We start from the raw sequence: 23,991 nt of genomic DNA on the forward strand, positions 1-23,991 counted from the left end.
CTTGTAATATCAGTTGCAAAAAAGCATTAGCCTCGTGAGTTTGTAGGTCAAAAGTGCATTTTTGTTTTTTTTTTTTAAAAAAAAAAAAAATTGAGGAAAGCGTCTCAATTAAAAGTGTGCTTAAAAAAAAAAAATATATAACGATTTGAAAAAGTGATGTGAGGGGGTGCATTTTAAAAAACACATGATTTTATAGGCTAAATCGTAATTTTTTTGATACGAAATGAAACACATGAGGTAACAAATAAAATCTTTAAACTATAAGGAGTCAAACGTATTTAACCTTTTTTTTAAAGACAATTTCCTTTAAACTAGATTAAAAGGAATTTAGTCTATTAAACTAATGTATTTTTTTTAATATATGTGTGTGTATGTATGTGAATTATATGCTCCATTAGAAATACACGTTTGAAAATTACATGCATTTTAAATATATATTAATTTAAATTCCAACCCAATATCAGAGAAAACTTTATCCATCAATCCAAATTTAAATTATTTTAAGATCCCATGCAATTGGGGCTCCTTCTCTTCCTAAAGGTATTTGACTTCGGATCAAAATTATTTGCAATTGGGTATCCTGCAATTGCTTACTTGCGGCAAGTGAGTAGATAATGAATTAAAATCCTCTTAAATTATTTGTTGGAGTTTGAGAGAATTTTGATAAGTAATTGTGAGAGGAGTAATGCTACATATCATCCCCTTATCCTCTTTTTATCCTCCCAAAATTGATGTGGCTCTTGAAATCATCATTAAATTTATGATAGATCATTATTGGATTTTGATCAAATGATGATTTTAAGAGCCACATCAATTTTGGAGGGACAAAAAGATAATATGTAGCATTACTCTTGTGAGAGACCATTTATGAGACCCAGCTGATCGGATAAGTAGTTGGGCAACCCATTTTTTATCCGGTCAGATGGATCTTATAAGTGGTCTATCACAATCATTTGTCCGAATTCTCTAAAATTCTGACAAATACAAATATTTTAAGAAGATCTTAATCCGTAGATAATTGTAAGATATCTTCGATGAATCCTACCTACCTAAGTAAGTGTTTGACCCGCCCGAGTACTTGTTCCGGCAAATAGGTCCATCAAAGTTTCTCACAATTATAGAATCTCAATCCATCTATGTCAATCTCTAAAAATTTGGAATGATAATTTGATAATATCAAAAACTTGGAAGTATAAAATCAAGAGTAATGTTATAAATTATATTTTTCTTTCATAATTATCCCACAATGCTGATATGTTAGTCTAACTAACCCTTAATTTTTATTTTATTTTTTTAATTTATTTTTTTATAATGACTAATTTAGAGATTGAATGAAAGTATCACATCTAGGACTAGGCAAAAACCCGCCCACTCGTCCTGACTCGGATCCCCTGCACTGACACGCCTTGTAGATAATGGTTTTTTGTGGGTATAGGTTGGATTTTGCCCATCCCGTGCGGGGCAGGTTGTAGGTTAGGGTTTTAAAAAACCTAGGGGACCCGCCCTGCCCCGCTCCCGCAAAAAGAAAAAAAGGAAAAAATTAAAAAAATAAAATAAAAGTTAAAAAAACCCTGCGTTCCTAACCCTAACTAAGGCGCCGCACACTTCATTTTTTCTTCTTTTCTAGAGTCTTCGACTATTCATTATAACTTATAACCCTAACGCCACACACCTCTTCACTCTTCTAGACTCGTCTCTTCTTTTTTCTCTTCTCATCACGACTTCACTTTAGCCTCTTGCCTCCTTTTGCGCCGCTCTTCAAGGTTAATTTGTTTCTCCCTCAAGCTCTTATTTGGTTTCTCTTAAATATGTGTGTGTGTGTGTGTTTTTTTTTGTCCTTGATTTCTTCATTGGGTTTTCAAGAAATCTTTGTTCTTTTGGGTGCAGTTGTTCTTCTCATACTTCAAGGACTTGGTGGGGCGAGAAGTGATGGTGGAGCTAAAGAACGACCTTGCAATTAGCTCCACTTAAAAAAAAAAAAAACTCACCCCACCCCACCCAACCTGCCCCCCCCTCCCCCGGGGCGCCCTACATGGTTTCACCCTTTACCATGCAGTTCACGGGTTGGAAATTCTCAACCCGCAGGGTTGCGTGGCGGGGAAAAAAATGGCGAAAATTTGCCTCACCTCTCCTTGCCCTGTACTCACTCCTAATCACATCAGTATTATGAGATAATTTTGAAAAAATAATAATAATTAAAAAAGTCCACATACCTTCTAAAACTACCCCCAACTGACAATTACCTCCAAACTTTCAATTGCGATAATATCCCCCAAACTATCAGCCAATTGTTAATGTTCTCAAATGCGAGCAAAAAGACAAAAATACCCTAACAAAATTCAATAAGACAAAATTACACCTATAAATTTGAAAAATGAAAAAACAAAAAAGAAAAAAAGAAAAAAAGAAAAAAAAAAAAGAAAACTAAAAAACTAAAAGGACATATATTAGTTAAAAACTGGTTTGCAGGAGAGCATTGGCCCAATTCATACGCGTAATATATAAAAATTAAATTATTGTAATTGTGAGTCTTGATAGAGATATAAGTTGATGCATTTGTGTATTTATGAGTGAGCTTGTGTATGTATATATATGTATATATGGAGCTATATAAGATAAACATATAATTGAAATTAGATTATTTAAAATTTGAGTTAATTTCTCTAAATACTGAAACAATAAATCTTAACCATAATTAAATAACTAATAATTAGTATTAGTTTTTTTTTTTTTTTTTTTTTTTAAAAAAACATTAAACAATCACAACATTTACTTTATATATACAATAACTAAATTAAGTGAGTAGCTCGTGAACAAGTTCGAGTTCTTTTGAAAAATAAACGAATAGAGCTTGAATAAATTATCTAGTTCAGTGATAAGCTCGAGCTCAGCTCGTGTTCGAAAAAAATTAAATGAATTGAGCTTGAACATTCAGTGTTCGATTCGATTACAGCTTTGTGATCGGTGGTTGCCAGACCGTCGTGTGATTGAGTTTAGTACTTAAGTCCAAATGGTTAAGGGTAGTTTGGTCACCTTTTTTTTTTCAATTCAATTTTTTTTAAAAAAAATATATTTTTTTTTTTGAAGGGTTCGTCATTAGGAAAATATTATTAATTAAATAATAGTTTGAAAGAGTATGCGAATATTTACAAATAAGAATGTAGTTTTTAATTATTATTATTATTTTTTATTTTTCTAAATTTACAACATAACCTTTCAAAAAATAAATAAATAAATTGAAAACATAAATTGAACCTCTCATTCTCAAGACTCTCAACGTCCTTTCAACGCCGGTCGTTCGTCGCGAAAGGCTGTCACCTTTTCAGAGTCGGATAAAAACGAAAATGTGTACTAACAAAAATGGTGATAGGTGGATCGATTTTTCGGAGTCTCGCTTCTTCTCGTACTAAAGGCACTCAGCTTCTTCACAGGTGAACAAATTCTCTCTCTACTCCAATCTTTCTTTCTTGGGTCTCTGTGAGTATCAATCTTTTTTGTTTCTTTTTGGGCTTTTAGATTTATTTGTTTATTTGAATTGTTATAGTAGTATGATATTGCATTATTGTCTATTTAAGGGTTAATCTGAGAGATTTATTACTATACCTGTATTCACTCACCTATAAATAAGGATTTATATACACATTTCCTTTTGGTGAATAAGTAAGCAATTTCATTCAAAACAACTAATCCAGATTACAATCAGACCAAAACAGCAAGCTGAAACCAACAAAACCAGAACCAGTACAATGGCTGCAGAGACAAAACTCTGTTACAACTTTCTAAACCAAAACAGAACCAAGAAAGAGTCAAAATCTGGCATCAAACCAGCAGTTTTTACAGAGAGGTTCCAGTTTTGACAAAGTCTAAAATTTTCCAGAGACTTCTTGAATCTTCCCTTACCCAAAATTCTGGAACGCACTTCCCATATGGATCACCTTCAGTATTTTGTCCTCTGTATTTGGAATGCCACTGTGCTGAATTTTTCATTCCTGGCACGCCAAAGTTGATAGACCGTGGACCTCAAAACCAACTTGCACAGAACATCATACATGGCTTTTGACTTCCAATTCCTGTAACCCTCTCTAATCACATCATCCCAGCCAAGAGGGTGATTATCAACTATGCACCTATGCAAACCTGCCTTCCAAATATGGGAACTAAAACTAGGCTCAAAGAAGAGGTGGTCTTGGCTTTCAATACCATTCCTGCAGAATTTGAACTAAATATCACCTTGAAACCCCCACTTCACTAACCAATCCCCAGTAGTAGGCCTGTTCCTCATAACCAGCCATAGTAGAAAAGCTTGCCTGGGAATGGCATGTGGGAACCGATCAGGTGACCACCATTCAACTTCTGGTTTCTTCGTTCTGAGAGAATTCCAAGTATTAGCACTCACATAAGAGCCCTTTTTAGAAATGGACCAGATAGGCCTATCACAATCCCCTATATTAACCTCTGAAAGCCTGCTTTGAACATCAACAAGTGCATCAGATCTTGCAGGCCGCCAACACGAACCACCATTAGTCAGCGCAGTAGATAGTTTTGCATCGACTCTACTGAACATCATAACCTGGTGGCCATACTTCTCAAGCAAGATTCCAGCAGGGTGCCAACGATCCATCACATGTGAATGTTTTCCCCATCCCCTACTTCAAACTCAATGAAATTATTAGCAATATCTCGAATTTTCAGCAATTTCCGCTAACTCCAAGAGCAATTCTGAGGGGTTCTAATACTCCAAAAACTTTCCCCCTTCAAAAGATATTCTTGCACCCAAGCAATCCAAATCGATCCTGAGCGCGCAAACAGACTCCATACATGCAGTTAGGGGTGTAAACGAGCCGATCCTGAGCGGGTATTGCCTGTTCGGGCTCGGCTCGTTTAACAAACAGTAAAACTCGAGCTCGAGCTCGAGCTCGACACGAGCTGAAAAATCTTGTGCGAGCTCGGCTCGCGTAACAAAAACTATTGTCCGAGCTCGAGCTCGAGCTCGAGCTCGGCCATTTTGGTCGATCCCGAGCTCGAGTACTCGGCTCGAGCTCGGTTCGTATCATAATTTAAATTATTGACTTTAGCAAAAAAAAAAAAAAAAAAAAAATTAAACCACAAATTTTCAAAATAATGTGCACTTGCATGTATTAGAATTTTGCAATAAAAGCAAACAATAAGGCAATTGCCAATGAGTCTAGAATCTGAATTACAATTATCTATGAATCTATAATAAGTAATTAAATATGGTCAAATTGATCATTATGAATTTATGAGTCATAAATCATAATTTATAACTACCTACTAATAATATTAATATTATATGATCATACGATCTAAGTATTATCATATGATAGCATATTTAATGTATTAACATGATTTAACAACTCGTATGATCTTAAATCTTAGATCTTAAATCACGTGATGTAATGATTATTAAGTATTTAATGATAAACTCATAACATATAATAAAGTGATTGCATATTTTATATTTGCATGTCATATGGCACAATGTTATATTATTATATGATCATATAGCCATATAATCTTATTATATAACATGAATAATATGATTAAGTATACAAATTGTCTTTATATCATATGACTAATAATTAATTATTGATATTATTCACTTTTATTATTTTATATACCTATAACCAATTAATATATACTAACTAATAACTATTGTTATTTATTACTTAATTTATGCTTACATATAGTATATTATTTATTAATATACTATATTATAAAACTAGTTATATATATATATATATATATATATATATATATATATATATATATATATATATACGAGTCGAGCCTTAATAAATGAGTCGATCCTTATACGAGCGGGTTCACGAGCTTTAATCGAGTCGAGTCGAGTTTATACGAGTTTGCATCGTTTAATAATCGAGTTTGATTTTCGTGTTCACGAGTAGCTCATTTAATAATCGATTCGAGCACGAGTCGAGTTTATTCGAGCCGATCTCGAGTAAGCTCACGAGTAGCTCAGCTCGTTTACACTCTTACATGCAGTAGCATAGAAGTGAGATTCCAAACCTCCAGATTCTTCAAACCCAAGCCACCCTTTCTTTGGGAAGCAAACCTCATCCCAAGCAACTTTTACCTTTGGAGAGTCACCATCTTTCCCATTCCATAAGAACTGATTAAATTTCTGTTTGATATCCTTTAAAGTATTATTAGGTAGGATAAAAATCCCAGTCCAGAAGACTTGAAGGCTATAGAGAATGGAAGCTAACAATTGAAGCCTCCCTGCAAAAGAGAGATTCTTTGAAGTCCATGAATCAATGCGGCATGTTATCTTTTCTAACAACATTGTGCAATCAGTAGAAGAAAGTCTAGGCCAAGATATCATGCAGGAAGATGTCCTTCCTTCATCTGTAGCTCTTCCATCAGGATATCCTTCATCCTGGTCGAATTTCCAGAGCAAAAGAAAGAGCACTTTGAAGGATTAGCCTTCAGACTAGAAAGGCCTTCAAACTCTACTGGAGCTGCTTCAATAACAGAGCATAATGTAGCCCTAAGGGTCATTCACAACATGTAGGTGTTTAACACTGAACCACTCGTAAATCTTTATCTCCATTTCCTCTCTCTTGCTTTTGCTATAATTCTCTTATTTTATATTTCCCATAAGCTTTTAGATGGTATTAGAGCCACGATCGTGTGGACTCCAATGTTTCCTTACGATTTTTTTGGTGTTCTCCGTGGTGGTGACCTGCCGGAGTTCTTGTCGGTCCTTTCATCCGCTGCCCTCCTTGGATCTCATCCTTCAAGTTTTTCTCTCACATCGTTTAGTACACAAATCACAAGCTTCGAAACCAATCTATAAGACCTAGCCAGAATTAGCCAAAAATATCATTTCGCGAGATTCTGCCTGTTGCTGCCATGTGCCACATGCACCTACAACACCCTCCACGTGCCTCCATTCATGCTCACGTGCTTTTGCATGCCTTCCATGTCCTTTGCATGTGTGGTTTAGATCGGAGTGGACCTAATCCAATAATCGATCCAAATGGGTCAACCCACGCGCGAGTCAGATCTGGGTTACCGGATTTGATAACTGGCCCAAGTGGAGCCTCACGTGCGTGGCTTGAATTTGATAACCGGTCCAAACTTCTTCATGTGTGCCACACGTGAGCGGGGTTTGGTTTAGCTGACTTGATGACCGCCCAAGTGGGCTCATTCGAGTTTTTGGCCCAAGTTGGCCCTGCCTTCCAGCCCACACCGGCCTCGTCACCAGCCACCAACGCCATCACTGCCGCCATCTGCTCCAGCCTCGGCTATCATTAGACTTCACCTCCAGCCTTTGTTTATTAGCTACCGTCCCTGGCCATTTTCGGTCACTGCTACCGGCAACCACCACTGCTGGCCTCTGCTAGCCTCCATCGTCATTTGCCACCGTCCACCTCTTGGAAACCACCACCTGCCACCATTGTCCTTGCTGTGTACGACGTCTGCAACGGCTCAGTAGATCAAGCTCACTGTCGGATTTGGTGACGCGTCACACCAAATTCGTGCCTCTTCATTGAGCACATCCAACAGTCATCTAAGGATAACAACTCCAAGCTCACGTCCTAGTTTTGATTCACGCCTCACAGGATTCTCACGCTCATCATCAACACAATAGTGGTTCATTAATGGCAATCCGGTTGAGCCTACACTGAGTTTGTGGTCTCTACCGCACTAGATCTCTATCGAAAGGGAAAAAAAATCCCTTGTTTTTCTTTTTGGGAGGATGTTAGAATATATGGAAAATATATTTTTCCATATATTCCATATTAGGTTGATATTAAAATATTCTCTATTTAAGGGTTTGATTGTAATCAAATCTTGGCCATACTTGTGTTATCTCACCAAGCCTATAAATAAGAACCTCTGTTTTTTAAACAAAATTAAGTTAATGAGAGCACAATGTAGCCCTAAGAGCCATTTACAGTGGTGGATGTAGATGTCTAACACCGAACCACCCTTAAATCTTTGTTTTTCTTTTCTCTCTCTTGCTTCCGCTATAATTCTCCTATTTTATTTTCTCTACAAATTTCTACATGGATGACACGTCTACTGATGGGCTTGAATACCTTGTTTGTGGCTGTTTGAATAGTAGTATGTTATCCCTGATTTTTGGAGTTTGCTTGCCAAAAACCTCGTACAGATGTCAAACTCTGATGCTCATGCTGGTGGTCTTGTTGTAATGGGAGCCACATATGTACAACTCTAACATGGGTATTTCTAGGCCGTGTTAATGATATTATAATTTTGATGCAATTTCTATTTTAATTTTGTTATGAGTGAACTGTGATATCCACAGGATAAGGAACCATTGCCTAGTGGACTCCACATGGTGCTTTACTTTTTATGTGGAGTTGTGCCTTCTGCTTTCCTCTTTCATATTTCAAATTGGATCTACAAGACTGGAAAATGATATTTCATAGGACTTCAATATGTAATTTTTCCATTGTTTTATCAACTCTTCAAATGGGTCTTTTTCTTCTAATTCTAAGGTTTTCAGTGCAGATTGTCGAGCATGGGTGAGATTACGGGCGGGAATAGTGAAAATAAAATCACCCGTGTTCTTTTTTTTGGGCCGGATTTTCCTGCTTCTCATAATTACACAAGAGAATACCTGCAAAAGCACCCCTTCATCCAGGTACTTCTCTTTATTGCATTTGTTTGTTCCATATTTGATATGTGCCTGACATTCCCTTTATTAGATTTTGGTTGAACAAAATGAATCTGTTTTTTTTTTTTCGAAATTTTTTGTTCAACAAAATTTGTGATGAAGAGTTTCTTCTTAGGTATAATCACGTTTCAAAAAAATTGGTGTTGCTTTTATGAGTGAGTCAGTTTTTTGGAGAAGGGGCTATGTAATTTGTTTCACAACACCAAAGTAAATTGTAAAACAATAATTTGAAAAAGTGAACAAGTAAAGAAATCAGACATATTTATGCCAACACGATGTCAAAAACTTTGGTATAATGGTTTAGTGATCATGCCTGCTTGTTGATTTTAGCAGATTTGAGATTATAGGATGGTAAATTTTTGGGTTTGGGGCTTGATTAGCTCAATAAATTTGTCATATCTACTCCTAAGTTTTATTAAACCACAGGCATGGTGCATAGATTGTGGTAGATTATGAACGATGTTTAAGTAAGGAGATGAACTTATTTGTTGTAATACAATCATTGTATCATCAATGTTTGATGAGTATTTGATGTGAACGTTCCTCAAATTTTCAAGTACAGTTATTTATTTAATCACTTCTCAAGTTTTGGAGGGCATACAATGTTTGTGTGATTATCTTTTGTAGTAGCATCTCAATTTTAATGAAGTCTTGTCTTCCCATGGTGTCGTTTAATGAATTTCTTGTCTTCTTTTAATCAACTGAATTATTAAGAAAATAGTGTATAGAGTTTATATTCATTTTGAATTTTATAAAATGACCTTAGCATTACCTCTTCTAAACAGCTATTCAGCAGTTCTTTTCAAATGTACGTTGTAGGTTGATGTTGTTCCTTTTGATGATGTGCCTAATTCTATAGCAAAGTATCACATGTGCATTGTGAAAAACATGAAGCTAGACTCAAATATTGTCTCTCGTGCAACTGAAATGAATCTTATAATGCAGTACGGTGTTGGTCTGGAAGGTAATTGTAATTTCTGTTATTTACCGTATTTAACACATTTATTTATTTTCATTTTAATAATTTGATTATATTACCGTAATAAAGGTGTTGATATTGATGCTGCTACGAGGTATGGAATCAAAGTTGCTAGGATTCCGGGTGACATAACTGGAAATGCAGCATCGTGTGCAGAACTATCTATATATCTGATTCTGAGCCTTCTTCGAAAGCAAGTATGTTAATTTAAATCAACTATCTAATCTTTCTTGAGATGGATTATTTGCTGTAGAATTCTCTAGAGAAATAGCAGATACTTTACCAAGGAAAGCTAGGAAATAGCAGCATGTCTTGGACTTCTTCCCCTCCCCCCTTACCCCGTCGGTGCATGCAATCACTGTCTTTCTCTTTGTTCCTATTGGCTTTCCTCTTTGGGGTTGGGCGATTGTTGTGTTCAGTGGAGATTGTGGACAATGGCTATGTGGGTTGGTTTTGTGTTGAGGCTAAGGCTTTTGAGCTTTCAGTGGAGGAAGGGGAATCATCCCTTGGTTGGTTGAGAGAAGTAAAGGGCTAGCCTGTGTTGTGCTGTTGGGTAATATGGAGTGTCACCTGGCTTAATAAAACAGTGGAGTTGCTGGTGGGTAAACCAGAGGTCACAGAGTTGATCAATTCTTGTAGAGGGGAATAAGGCTTTTCTTGCCGAGAGAGGGGCTAATGGATCAAGAAGATTCATAGAGCTGCCAGAGTACGCGATGGGAGGCCGGAGAGGTCTCATAGTAATCCCGGAGGGGTGTGAAGGGCAAGGATGGAGAATTTTTGCAGCTGAGATGAGAAAGGTGGTCGCTTTGTTTGGGTCCTCTCTCGGGGCAGTTCCAAGACATGGTTCCGGTGGCTCACCATCTGCTGAGGTGGGAGGCTCTTCTTCGGGGACCATGGACAAGGCGTTGGTGTTAGGCGGTGGCAACAAATCTTTTGCGGAGGTGGTAAGTAAGCCGGGATGGCGAAGTCTTCCCAGCCCTTTGGGCCGATGGGTAATGCAAGGCCTAACCTTGAGAGGACCATTGATATGGATTCGAGTTGCGTCTTCAGGTTTCCTTTTGCTGATGAGGCAGCTGACGAGGAGGAAAGAAGGGGTGGGATGGCCTTTTTTGGTGTGCTTCGTATTTGTAGAGGCCAGTTGGAAAAAATCAAAGAGTTGAACCAGGCCTTGAGGCGTGCTGTTGAGGGGTGGGATGCTTTTGGGCCGGAGGTTCCTAAGGCTCATTCCGAGGTTAAAATTCTAGTAACAAGGCCTAAAACCCAGGCCGTTAAGAGGTCTTGTTTTAAGTAGGGGTGGGAAGAATATCCGATTGCCTCCTACCGACTTCTGGCAGTCGATATTCGGAATAAAAAAAATTGTTTCGACGTCAGTCCGGTAAATGATAGAATTTTTATTTCGTTGGTTAACCGAATCGAACCGACTTAACCGACTTTGACCCTCAATTTTTTGTAGTACTTGTTTATCCCAAAAAATGTCCAATAAAAACTTGTTTAGCAAAATAATAATAATTTTTTTTTTTTGATAAGTAAGTAGATTTTATTGAAAAGAAAACGTAAGGCGCCCCTACGTACACAGGAAATATACACAGGAGAACCATAGCTGACTTGAAAAACCTGGAAAAACCCAAGAAATAGCCCCCAAGACAAAACCTAGAAAACAAAGAACCAACTAAAATACTACCCGCAAAAGAAACCAAACAACACCCAAAAAACCAAGAAACCTGAGAATAACCCACAAAAAAAACCCTCAAAGCAACCAACCCTACGACCTATTGGCCTTGTCTCTCCTACACCTTGAAGAAGCTTTGATGTCTCCGTAATTTACGGAACTTTGTAGATTCCGAAGCTCTCTCTTACTCTCGCGTTTCTTGTTCTCAATCATCTCACCCCAAGTCTCCCGATGCTTCTGGCTCTGTTCTTTAGTCACCAACGGATACACCTCAACAATCTTCCCCCAGAGCTCTACCTCAATTCTCCAACAATCCTTCTCCCAATTCTGATCGCAAACAATAGGCTGATCCTTCTTCTCTGGTTGCTTTGAAACCTCCTTCTTCCACCAATAGACTGCATCTCAAACTCTCTCTCCCAAAGTCCAACCAGTGGATGAAATCCGACTAGGATTTTCAACAGACTTCTTCTCTTCTACTGGATCTGCAGAGACATGTAAAGAAGAAGCTGTGTGGGCTTGCATAGAAGGAACCGCAGGGACTAGAGAGGAGGAGGAGGACATCGGAGAAGAGTTCAACTGACCAACAAGGAGACAGAACCCAGAGAAGCTGCCGGAGCCACCGGAAGCAACAACTCTGGTGCCAGCAGAGGAGGATGACAGAACCCAAAACAACCCGATGACACCATACCCATACCCTCAGAAGATTCTTTAGAGGCTGGAGTCTGGCTTGAAAGCACCGTAAGGACGTTGCTCGACTCACCCCCGGTGGAAGGCATAAATGACGTCGTCCCTGTAACTGCCGACGACGAGGGCTCCGACCTAATGGAACCCCCAACAGAAACCGAGATCGCCGGACCCGCGTCCTCTGTGGCTACTGACGAAGCAACCTCCAAACCCCCAGAAGGAGGTCGAACCAGAATCAGTCCAGATGACACCTTTGACGTCGTCTCTGGTGGTGAACTCAACTGACGGGAGACTTTAGCTTTCGGCATGAGACGAGCCATGCGGAAGCTAGAAGATTTACGACTTAGCCCTGACCCGGCAAAAGGGTCCAGAAGATTCCTTACAGCCCGGTCCAAAGCCAAAAAAAACCCGGTACCCAACTTACGCCACGTCCGCAACCTCGAATGTTCGATTTTCAAATTTGAACAAGAGGGACTCTTCTTACCCTGCAGACGGAGAGGACGGTCTTTGTCCAACAGGTTGAGCTGATGCGACTCCATCGAGAAGCAATCCACTGCTGTTCTCTGTACAGACTCTGCATGCCACACCGTCGGAAGAAGATCGAGCTCACAAGGCTCCGGCAATGAAGCCCTTGACCTGGAATGACCGCCACCCACGATGGACAACTCCTTCGCAGCAATGGCCAGAATCGACCTCAACACCTCAGCAAAAGAGGGTCCCGTCCACTTCGGAGCCAAACCCAAACTCGGCTGAACAACCTTCACTTCTTCTCCGAAGAAGAAGAGGAACCACTCCCACTACCCACCGGGCTAGAGAGAAAATCAACAACCTTTCTCAGCTCAATCAGAGAATTTGATCCAACCCCACCCTTCACGACCCTCAGGGATAACAATGAACCCTTTCCGACCACCCAACCCGAATGAAGAAACCTCTAAAAAGCGCCCATCTTTGTTCCCACCTCTTCGAGCAATCAGAATTTTCGATCCCTCTCTGAACGACTTTACAATTTCTTGCTCTTCTGGTAAACCCAACAACGCTTCCAACATCGACGCAAGCCATTCGGAGCTTCGAGAATTCAATATGACCACTCCCAGAAAATTTTTCCTCTTCTCTCAGCGCCAATGCCCTAGCCAAAACAGAGAAAGCAAAAGACTTCGACTCCACTAAAAATTTCTTATCCATCTCACAACACCCCCGGAGCACCGACGACCAAGCTAAGCCAAAAATTACTTCACCGGAAAAAGAACCACCCAAACCAAAGAGCACGCTGATAGACTCCCCTGCAAGAATCACACCCCAACAGACCAGCAAAACGGAAACTCGAAACCTGAGTACCAAACGAAAGACTAAGAAAGATAGAGGAAGCGGTAGGTGACGAGAAGAAACGAATCCCTAACTACACGCGCTCAAAAAATAATAACAATAATAATTAAAAAAAAAAAGGACAGACAAATTATTGGATAATTGTTTTGTAGAACTCATTATTGTATTACAATATGAACTTAATTGATGCTAATATCATTTGACAAAAGACAAAGATGAGGAAAAGATGATTAACTACACTTATTTTGGCACTGAGAGTGAGGGAGTTAGGGGGGGGGGGGGGGGGGGAAGAAGATTAGAGAAGTTAATTAAAAAACTTCTAAATCAAGTGGGAAACTACTAAAATAAAATGGAAAATGACTCCAAAACTTAAAAGAAGAATCAATGGACCTATGGCACAACCATTACAATAGCATCTAAATTACGAAATCATGCTTACTTTAATAAAACATAATTAAATTGAAGCAGCAGCAATCTAACCTAAAGAAAGTTAGTACTAAGAGACTCAATAGCAGCTAGAGTAGCCTATGAAGCGTGTCAATTAGGTCCCATATCATAACTAATTCTTATTTTGTATTTATTTTGGATCTTGTTTTTTCAGAAACTTTTTGCTGGCTATATCAGAGAGAGAGTGAGTTTTTCCAAAATGTTTTGTAGAATTTTCTCCTCTCTATATGAATGAAACCATTTTTACAAGAAGATATTGGAAACTCTTTTTGATCAGGTTTTGATGAGTGCTGTGAGCTATTTCATGTAAAATTAGAGGATTGTATTCCAACAAGTAAAAATTTGAGGCTAAAGTTAATGCGGGGCCCCTAATCAAATTACCAAAAGGTTGGCATTACTTTTTGGCTGTATTGTTTGTTGAGCTGGTCCCTAAGTCTGGCTTTGCTACTTTTTTATAGTTGCTAGTGCTCTTTCCATGTACCTGCACTTTGGGATTTTATGATTATGAGAGTAGCCTTATCCTGTGTTTCTCTTCCATCCCATTGTCTGAATTTCTGGTGTTTTCATTTTCTCTATAATTTGTTTTGTTGCAGAATGAGATGCAAAATGCTGTAAAGCAGAGAAAGCTTGGAGAACCACTCGGCGAAACACTACTTGGAAAAACAGTGAGTCACAATTTTCTTGGTTTTCTTTCACAATTTTCCTGTGAAAAAAGCATTGTGGACATGCGGTTACTTGCTTCATTTAGGCAATTATCCTCTTCAACCATGGAGTTAAATGCATGCCTTTAAAGTTTTAAATTTTCTTACCTGAAATTCTGTTTTTTGGGAAAGCAAATTGCATCTCGGTCACCTAGGGCTTTGATGGCCTCTCTTCCTCTCTCTCCATCCTAACGGTGGCGCGTCACGCTAGGGCTTTGTTTCTTTAAGAGGTGCTATCATTGGAGGTTTCGTCGGTGCTTTTTCTGGTGTCAATTTTTGTTTTTGTTATCATTATTGGACTAGAGCTTTCATTGGAGTTCTTTCGCCTTCTCTGACGGGCGGTCTCACGAGTATGTCGCCGTGGTGTTTCTTTTTGAAGCTTCTTGGTTAAAACAGAGATAGAGCGTCGATTCTCTGTGGAAGCCAAAGCTTTCTACTTTTCGGTGAAGGTAGATGTGTCTGAGATTTGCTTGGAGGAAAGGAGGAAGGGGTTTGCTGGTTTTATTTTCTTGGGTCTCCAGTGTTCTGCGTGGTTGTTGGTCACAGTAGAGGAGGCGTTGAAGGAACCAGTAAGAAGGATTTTGTCAAGTCCTACCGCAAAGATGTGAAAGCCTTGATGATTCGTGAGGGTGGTAATAAGGCCGGTGGTAACCTTGAGGTGGCTGCCTTTGCTGAGGGTGGTCGTAAAGGGGTTATTTGGCTCCCTAAAGGCCGTGAAGGATGGGGCTGGTCTTGGGTTGTGGGTGAGTTGCGAAAGATGCTTACTTTTCTCGGATCAAAGGCTCGGTTGTTGGTTTCTGAGGCATCTACATCGGAGGGGATACATAAAGGGGGTGTTCCATCCAGTCGTCTAGGTGGGGTTTCTCCATCCTTTGCGTAAGTGGTTTGGAGGGAAGCTATTTTTCATGCTAAGCATCCTGGGTTGCGGGTTTCGGAGTTAGAGCTTCGTGGGTTGGATTTGCTTCTGGAGGCGTGGTGTAGGGTGGTCGAAGACGGGAGAATGGCGGTGAATTGCTATGCTTTGGAGGAGCTATTGCCCGGGTCGACAGAGAAGAAGAGGAATCCAGTCTGCTTCCATGGTGGCAACAAGGCTAGGAATAAGAAGAAGCTAGGGCTTTCTTGTTCGTGGAAGAAGCTTCTAGAGTGGCTTTGGGCTGCTTTGGACCGGGTTTCAACTTTCGGGTTCAAGTGTGCTAGGCTGGGTCTAAAGCCCAAACGTGGCAACCGGGCTAGGACTAAGGCCATGGTGAAGAAAATTTCTGCAGGCCTTGGGTCTTCTTCAGTGGACTCTGATCCTGGTTTTTTGGGTTTCTCTATTGGTTTGGAACCTGGTTCCGTTCCTGCTCAGCCGAAGTCCGTCTTCGGGGACTCTGGAATTCGGCAGTCGGGGTCTTCTTAGAAGTCCGTGAGTCCTATTGATTCTAGGTTCTCTTCCCCAACCCCCCCCCCCCGGCGATCACCAGAGGTGCTGTCTTCGGCGCCTCTGGTAGCTTCTACCAGGTTTGTGGGGACCTCTCTAGCGCCGGTAAGTAATGTTGTTGGGTCTTTTTCTTTGGGTGCCTCTTCTTCGGTTGTTGCTTGTTAGGTTCTTCAGTCCTTCTCTGACGTGCTGCCTCTGCAAGCATCTCAGTCTTGCATCACCTCCTCACAGTCTTTTTCAGGGATGACTGAGTTGGGAAAGAGGTTGCTTTCCTCTTCTCTTATGTTGTCAGACTCTAAGTCGTTCCAAAAGTATTACTGGAAGGCTAGGGAAACTAGAAAAGTGCATTTGGACGAGAATTTTTTTGCTGATTCTATGGAAGCTTTGTTCAAGTGCCGGGGTTTCTTTCTCTGCTTCTACCTATCAGTATTCTAGCTGAGAAAGTAGCTGTTGCGCTTCCAATGTAGGATTTCGTTGGTGTGGCAGTTTCTGTGAAGGATATGGGTAAGTCTCCCTCTTCAGTGAAGGGTTTTCTTCGACGGGGGTTTCTCAATCTCTGAGCTCGGTTGTGCAAGTTAATCTCTTACATAAAGTGTCGGTCGTGTCTGCGTCGACTCCGGTTGTTAAGGAAGGTGCATTGACTTTGGGTTCTCCCACCGCCATTAAGGGAGAGGATTTCAAGGTGAATGGTTTGACCCAACCTCATAAGTGGCCAGTAGGTTTTGGTTTGTCTGGGGAGGATGGCGACTCCCCTTACCCTTTGGGTGTTTTACCTCCCGAATTGGCCTTGGATTGGGAGTTGGTTAGTGATGAGGATATGGATCTGTCCTTGGCGATATTGGAAGCCATTGAAGGGGACTTCCATCGGGGAGTTAAGGCAGTGCGTCCAAAGACTAATTGTAGGAGGGAAGTTTTGAATCTAGTAAGCATCATTAACTACAGTGATTCTAGCATGTCCTCCTGGCTTAGGAAAGGCAAGACGCACATGGTGTAGGGCTGGGGTTTCCCGAAGGTTTTGGGTTTGAGGGCTTGGGTTCTTTATGGCACGTTTGAGTGTTCGATTTTTTTAAATCTGAATTTAACTATAATTTAGTGCGCGAATTCCGAGGCAAATAAAGTTGAAAAAGACGTTTGGATAGTTTGACTTTCTGAGATAAAATTTGATTTGTTTTTGAAAAACCCAAACACTGTAGCAAATAGAATCAAGATTCTTCTTGATCCCAAACATCCCTTTAGGGTTGGTGGGTTTTTGAGGGTTGTTGGGTTTTCTTTCTCGTTGTAGGCAGCTTTAGTAGTTCTTGTGTATACTTCATGCGTACTTAGGGGCGCTTTACACTTTTTTTATAAAATCTTTATGACTTGACCGAGAGAGAGAGAGAGAGAGAGAGAGAGAGAGAGAGATGACCTTAGAAATTTTTCGATAAGACACAAAATACCCCTATTAATTCAAAAAAAAAAGGAAAAAAACTAAAAACTAAACATTTTTTTAAAAAAAAGGTGGAAGAGGGGGTGGCTGAGCCACCCCGTAAGGCCATTGATGCAATCCTTAGTTTGGGGGGAACATTGCAAATTGAGTATTAGTCTGAGAGGGATATGTGTTCTTTTCCAGAATAAAAGAAGAAGAAGAAGAAGAAGGAAATGCATATACGACTTGAAGTAAACTGAAAGGACATGATTCCATGAGGAGTGTTTCATTTAATAAGTTGGTTTAGTAGAAGCATTTTAGTGTTTTTTGATGAGGGATTTCTGCAGTAATAAATACAATAATGTTTAGCAACAAAGATTCTTGAGTATATTGATTTTGTAAATTAAATTATACTGCATGAAGGATATAAGTTTCCTTCAAACTGGGTTGGAACCCAATTTTTAATAGTGTCGTGTCCCTAAGCATGCGACAAACATGTTTCTTTTCTTTTTATTTTTTATTTTTTATTTTATTTTTTTATTATTATTATAGCATTACACTTTTACAGATTAGGTTGAAGGAGATTCCTTCATCCCAATTTGGAGGAAATTTCTATCCCCTGTTAAATACTTTTTCTATCATTAAGATTAAAAACAACATAATTGTTTTTTTATTTCGTGAAATTTTGACATGCATGTTCAATTTGATATTTGATTCTCACTTGCAAGGTGTATTGAGGCTTAGAATTAGGCAAGCAGGATGAATGATGCTCCAGTTATGGTGCATTATGAAGTCATTTCAGATAAATATGGTGCTCTTATGAAACTCCAAAAGGTGCTCTTGGAACAATCTTGTGATGTGCTACTGATAAATTGAATTTGGAAAAGAAAATAACGAACATAATTTTTCATGAAGAAAGTGAAAGCTTCTTCTCTCTTCTCTCTCTCTGTCTCTCTCTATATATATATATTTCTTTGCTGATCAGAAGGTCATCAGAGGTGGCGCGTGCAGGCTCGTCACTGTAGGGTACCACCCTCTTGAGTGCTTTAGGAGATGTCTATGGAGAGGCGTTTCTCCGTGGAGGCCAAAACTTTCCTCTTCTCGGTAGAGGATGGTAAGTGTGGGGTAAGAATGGAGGAGAGAAGGAAAGGTTTCCTTGGGGTTGTGCGATTGGGCTTGCAGTGTATTGCGTGGGTTTTAGTTGCGGTGAAGGAGGCGTTGCTGTCTCAGGGGACCAAGGATTTTGTCAAATCCTTTCGGGAAAAGGCGAAGGCTTGGATTGTTAGGATAGGTAGCAATAAGGATGGTCGATTTTTGGAGCTGGCAGTTGATGCAGAGGGTGGCTGGCGATGACTCATTTTGTTCCCGGAGGGAAGAGGAGTGCGGGGGTGGAACAGAGTGGCCAAGGAGCTGGGCAAGGTGTTGGTTTTCTTGGATACATCATCTGGGTCTTCTCCCGTCGGTGTGTTGTCTCTGGTGGAGAGGAAGGATGGGATGGAGGGCTCGGGTGGGGCGTGGCACTCTTTGGGTGGTGCATTCCCGTCGTTCGCAGAGGTGGTGAGGTCGGAGGGTCCTGTAAAGATGCGGTGTCTGCCGGTTGAGAGGTGTGAGCTTGATCCCGGCAATGAGACTGGCAGATTCGGAGGAGGTAAGGCTTGCTTTGGATTGCTCGGAGTTGGAGAAGGAACCATTGGGTAAGGACCGGCTGCTGATTCTGCAGAGGCAGCAAAGCAAAGGACGTCCAGCACGTCTCTGCTCTGCCCAAGGCATACCAGAATCAGTGAGGAAGCCGCTGCCTCATTTGAAATTGCGGACGTGGAGGAACCTTCTAGTGAGGTTGGTGGTTCGGGTCGTTGGTTCGTTGTTGGGTCGCTCGTTTGGGCTCGGGCTGGGTTTTAGACCCAATCTCAGATTTAAAGGTTTCTGTATGGGCCGGGTTTTGGCGAAGTCCAAAGCAAAGAAGTGGATTGAGGATAAGGGTCAAGGGCATCCTTTGGTTTCTGAAGCGGGCTTTGAGCCCCCCGAGGGCTGTGGGTCTACTTCAGGTCTTCAACAGCCGGAGGCGACGAAGATGGTCGAGTTGGGTGGCGGGATGTCTGCTCTGACCAATGTTGGGCTGTCTGCTTCGACCAGATTTGGGGTGTCTTTTTCTTTTCAATTAGGACATAAATTGAAGGAAGAACTCCTCAAATCAAGGCAAAAAGTAACAGTAGAAGAGAAGAACTCTGCCAAGAACCTCTCTGCAGCTCATGGGAAGAAGTATGCCAATACTGCGATAGCCCCTTCCGCTGTGAGCGATCATGCTCGGGAGAAGGTTCTTGGGTTTTGGAACGGGTTGCTCGTTGAGCTGGCTGAGGATGCGGGTCGCCGCGAGAAGTTCTTGGCTAAATTGGAAGAGATGATGGCTCTCCAATAGGCCAAAGGCTAGACAAAACCTTTGTGGGTCTTTAGGTGCTTTGTTCTCGGGTTTTGGGTTTGTTTCCTTGTGGGTTTAGTTGGGTTTTTTTTGTGGTCTGCTTTTTCGGTGTTCTTTTCGGGTTTTGGGGGTTTAGCTTTTTTGGGCTTGTTTGTTTTCTTTGGTTGGCTTTGGTTGTTCTTTTGTATACTCCCAATGTACTTAGGGGCGCCTTACACGTTTTAATAAAACTTTCTTATAAAAAAAAAATAATAATTAGAGATCACTAAGTTTTGTTCATTATACTTCTTTGGGTGAGAGTATTCCTGCATGAAGAAGATTAGAAGAAACTAAGTTTGATATTTGTTTTTAATAAGTGAATGTAACAAAGCCTCGTACAGCTTGTGAGAGGATGTGGTTAAAGTTACTTCTGCAGGAGCTGCCTAATACAGAATTACAAGTTTGGTATAGATGTCTGTTGAAAGGTAGTTAAGCAGTTATACTATTGAACCAAACTATGATATTTAGAGAGAGAGAGAGGGAGGGGAGGGAGGGAGGGCATAATCCCATTATAATTTATAAAGTTAGCAGAAGATTTAATCCCATTATAATTTATAAAGTTAGCAGAAGATTCTCACAAAGTTATTCTGAGAAAAAAAATCAGATTGGAGGGAGGGAGGGCATAATCCCATTATAAATTATAAAGTGAGCAGAAGATTCTCACAAAGATATTCTGAGAAAAAAAAATCAGATTGATGGAAATTTTAGGTAAGCTGTACTTTCAATAATAGCAGTTCAACTCCTGCCCTCCCATTATAAATTATAAAGTTAGCAGAAGATTCTCACAAAGTTATTCTAAGAAAAAAAATCAGATTGATGGAAATTTTAGGTAAGCTGTACTTCCAATAATAGCAGTTCAACTCCTGTTTCAGAAGGGAGGGAGGGAGGGAGGGATATGCCATTATAAATTATAAAGTTAGCAGAAGATTCTCACAAAGTTATTCTGAGAAAAAAAATCAGATCGATGGAAATTTTAGGTAAGCTGTACTTTCAATAATAGCAGTTCAACTCCTGCCCGCCCATTATAAATTATAAAGTTAGCAGAAGATTCTCACAAAGTTATTCTGAGAAAAAAAATCAGATTGATGAAAATTTTAGGTAAGCTGTACTTTCAGTAATAGCAGTTCAACTCCTGTTTCGGCAATAGTGTCAACAAGGTCTGTATAATTTGTCCTGCAACCTGTAGAGGGAGGGAGGGAGGGAGAGCATAATCCCATTATAAATTATAAAGTTAGCAGAAGATTCTCACAAAGTTATTCTGAGAAAAAAAATCAGATTGATTGAAATTTTAGGTAAGCTGTACTTTCAATAATAGCAGTTCAACTCCTGTTTCGGCAATAGTGTCAACAAGGTCTGTGTAATTTGTCCTGCAACCTGTATACAGAGCATTCAAGTTTGACTTACTAAATTAGGAATTAAAGATTACTTATAAGTAACTCGGAATTCTACCTTTCAGTATTTCTTCTGTTATCTGCTTATTATCATCATCAACATTATTGGTGCTAGTAAGTCTTGACCCACTCTAGTGTTGTAACCCAATTCTGATTACAAATTCCTTTGGTGTACATTTGTGTTAAGGTGGTGTTCACCATTATCACATACCTGAATTGGGCTTTTAGGATAATGTTCTCTTTGCTCATACAGGTGTTCATTTTGGGATTTGGAAATATTGGGATTGACTTGGCAAGGCGTTTGCGACCGTTTGGTGTAAAAATTATTGCTACAAAACGGAGCTGGGCATCACATTCACAAGATTCTTCCCAGACAAATGGTTTGTAAGGACATAAGCTAGAGGAGTAAAATTTATTGCTGAATAGAGCCTTACTCTTTTATGTTTTCTTTTATATCTACAGGAGCTCCGGTTCAAAATGGTAGCACATATGATTTGGTTGATGAAAAAGGTGGTCACGAAGATATTCACGAGTTTGCAAGCAAATCAGACATCGTTGTTTGCTGCTTAAGTTTAAATAGTGAAACAGTAAGATTGCTCCTGTGCTTAGTCATTTCATTTCATATGCTTCTGCCGGGAATGCTATTATGCTAATGTTTATGTTTCACTAACTCCAGCACCAAGCATGGTTGGATATGCCGGCAAGACAATTATCATTATTGTCGTTTTTTGTAAAAAGTACATATTTATGATGCGAAGATGGCTCTAAATGGCCATTAACCTCCCTTCTATTATAAATTGCTATTTCTGTTTTGGATTTATATGGATTTTTCACTATATTTCCTTCTTCATTATGCTCCTATTTTCTACATTTAGAGATAAAAAGTTCCCTCAATATATGAAAGTTTGTTTTAAATTCTGGACATCTTCGAATGATGTGTCTGACATTGTCACACATATTCTGGAGTTTCTTCAAATAATGTGTTAAAATATACATACTTGGAATTTCAGGCTGGCACTGTAAACAAGTCATTCATATCTTCAATGAGAAAGGTTAGTTTTTCATGCACTACTGATACATGTGAGAAACATAATTTTAGTTTGCAATTATCTAAATTAGATATTTTCACAGTATCCAATCGACCAGCATTTTTTAGATGGAGCAGATCTTGACTATGAACTATGCTTATATAGTGCATTTCTATAGGTTAGTGATGAGTGAATAGTTTCTGATATTAGACTGAGATTTTCCTTCATCTTATTGATATTTTAATATAACAATTGCCTAGAGTTTGGGAAAATGATTCCAAACTATCATATGTAAAAATGTTTATGTTCGGAACGTTAGCATTACAAAAATACTTATTTCATTTTGCATTTGCAAGCAAAAGGCACTTATCACAGAAAATGTGTTTGGTTGCACACTAAAGAAGTATGTTTTTGGATGTAATTTGATAAATAAATCTGGCGTCTTTGGCTCAGGTCCCCATTTTCTTCTTTTTTTCCTCTTTTCCCTCTGTCTTTGCCTGAGTTAATTTCTGCTTATCTTTTGTTCTATTTTGTTGCTAATTCAGGGTGCCCTTTTAGTAAATATTGCTCGAGGCGGTCTTCTGGACTATGAGGCTGTTCTTTATCACCTCGAGTCTGGCCACTTAGGAGGCTTGGGCATTGATGTTGCTTGGACTGAGCCATTTGATCCTAATGATCCAATTTTAAAGTTCAAGAATGTTATAATCACACCTCACATTGGTGGAGTTACAGAACATTCTTACAGATCCATGGCTAAGGTATGCACCTTTTTAACTCTACTGAATCACCTGCTTATATTAGTAGTCTCTGTTTTACTGATGACTGTCCTTTATGCCTCTTTGGTTATTTTACAATAGGTTGTTGGCGACGTAGCTCTTCAACTTCATGCAGGTAGTCCTTTGACAGGTATAGAATTTGTCAACTGATTCAGTTGGATAGAAGTGTTTGATCGTGGAGCTATTGGTGGGGGAGTTGTTTGACGGGATTTGGAAGAAGGTTGTAGGATGATTGGTATGCTATGTTATTGGAGTACTTTGCATAACATAAGATGAATAAGTGGGATTCAAGTTTAATTGAATGGATTTGTACAAGTGATTAGATGATAAAGAAACCTGAAGGCATCTTTCTTTTTTTTTCTGGGATTTAAGAACTACATAAATTGTTACCACCATGTAGGGGTGAGCAGCGGGTCGGTTAAAATAGGCCTGCCCGCCCTTAAGGTTAATGGGCGGATTTTTCTCCCATTACCCCAAGCAGGCGGATGTGGTAAAATATCCGCACATTTATGGACGGATACTTGGTTTTGGGTATGCAGGGCGGATAATGCTCGCCCACCCGCAAACGCAATATTATGTACATTTTTTTTTTTAAAGGAAAAGCATCTCTCACTTTCCCTCTCTCATCTCCTGAAATGCACACATCATACTCTAGAAAGGGCTTCCCCTTACTCTATCATTCTTATCTTGATATCGGACAGTAGTTTCAATAATAATGGTGATATTAGTGACAATGATTTTATTATATTATTTTCAATTGATAATATGGCTAATTCATTGTTTTTCTTTTAAGATAGTCGATTGTAACTAGATTTAATTAGTTGTGTACTAAAATGAATGACGCAATGATAATAAGCGATTGAAAATCATAATAACGACCAACTAAAATCAATGGCATTGAATACCAAGTATAAATATAAAATATTAACGAAATAAAGAATGATAGAACTAAGAAACAAAAGATTAAAAGTGAAGAAAAAAAATAAAAGGAAAATGATGCTCCGTTTGTTTCGACGTAAAATGG

The 23,991-nt window shown here is 39.5% G+C and overlaps 1 protein-coding gene across 3 annotated transcripts; it reads left to right on the top strand.

Moving 5' to 3' along the window:
• The first annotated feature begins 3,258 nt into the window (after nt 1-3,258).
• LOC133871297 (uncharacterized) lies at nt 3,259-23,593 on the top strand. Of its 3 annotated transcripts, none has more exons than XM_062308708.1 (10): nt 3,259-3,431; nt 8,524-8,656; nt 9,509-9,653; nt 9,738-9,865; nt 14,385-14,456; nt 21,417-21,543; nt 21,626-21,750; nt 22,174-22,215; nt 22,737-22,949; nt 23,049-23,593. In XM_062308708.1, exons 1-10 carry the CDS (start codon nt 3,361-3,363, stop codon nt 23,115-23,117), a joined length of 1,125 nt encoding a protein of 374 aa, XP_062164692.1. In that variant the 5' UTR covers nt 3,259-3,360; the 3' UTR covers nt 23,118-23,593. The 3 variants fall into 3 exon arrangements, with proteins under 3 accessions (XP_062164692.1, XP_062164694.1, XP_062164693.1); XM_062308710.1 differs by having other exon boundaries at nt 3,292-3,431; nt 8,519-8,656; XM_062308709.1 differs by lacking the exon at nt 3,259-3,431 and adding an exon at nt 8,147-8,215 and having other exon boundaries at nt 8,519-8,656.
• The last annotated feature ends 398 nt before the right edge of the window (nt 23,594-23,991 follow it).

The sequence above is a fragment of the Alnus glutinosa genome, chromosome 6 (genome assembly GCF_958979055.1).
Source record: "Alnus glutinosa chromosome 6, dhAlnGlut1.1, whole genome shotgun sequence".
NCBI classification, from domain to species: domain Eukaryota; kingdom Viridiplantae; phylum Streptophyta; class Magnoliopsida; order Fagales; family Betulaceae; genus Alnus; species Alnus glutinosa.

Coding starts and splice junctions, on each gene's coding strand:
- LOC133871297 (XM_062308708.1), top strand. CDS start 3,361: ATGGTGATAGGTGGATCGATTTTTCGGAGTCTCGCTTCTTCTCGTACT. Junction 8,657..9,508: donor AAAAGCACCCCTTCATCCAG/GTACTTCTCTTT, acceptor TGTACGTTGTAG/GTTGATGTTGTTCCTTTTGA. Junction 22,950..23,048: donor CTTACAGATCCATGGCTAAG/GTATGCACCTTT, acceptor ATTTTACAATAG/GTTGTTGGCGACGTAGCTCT.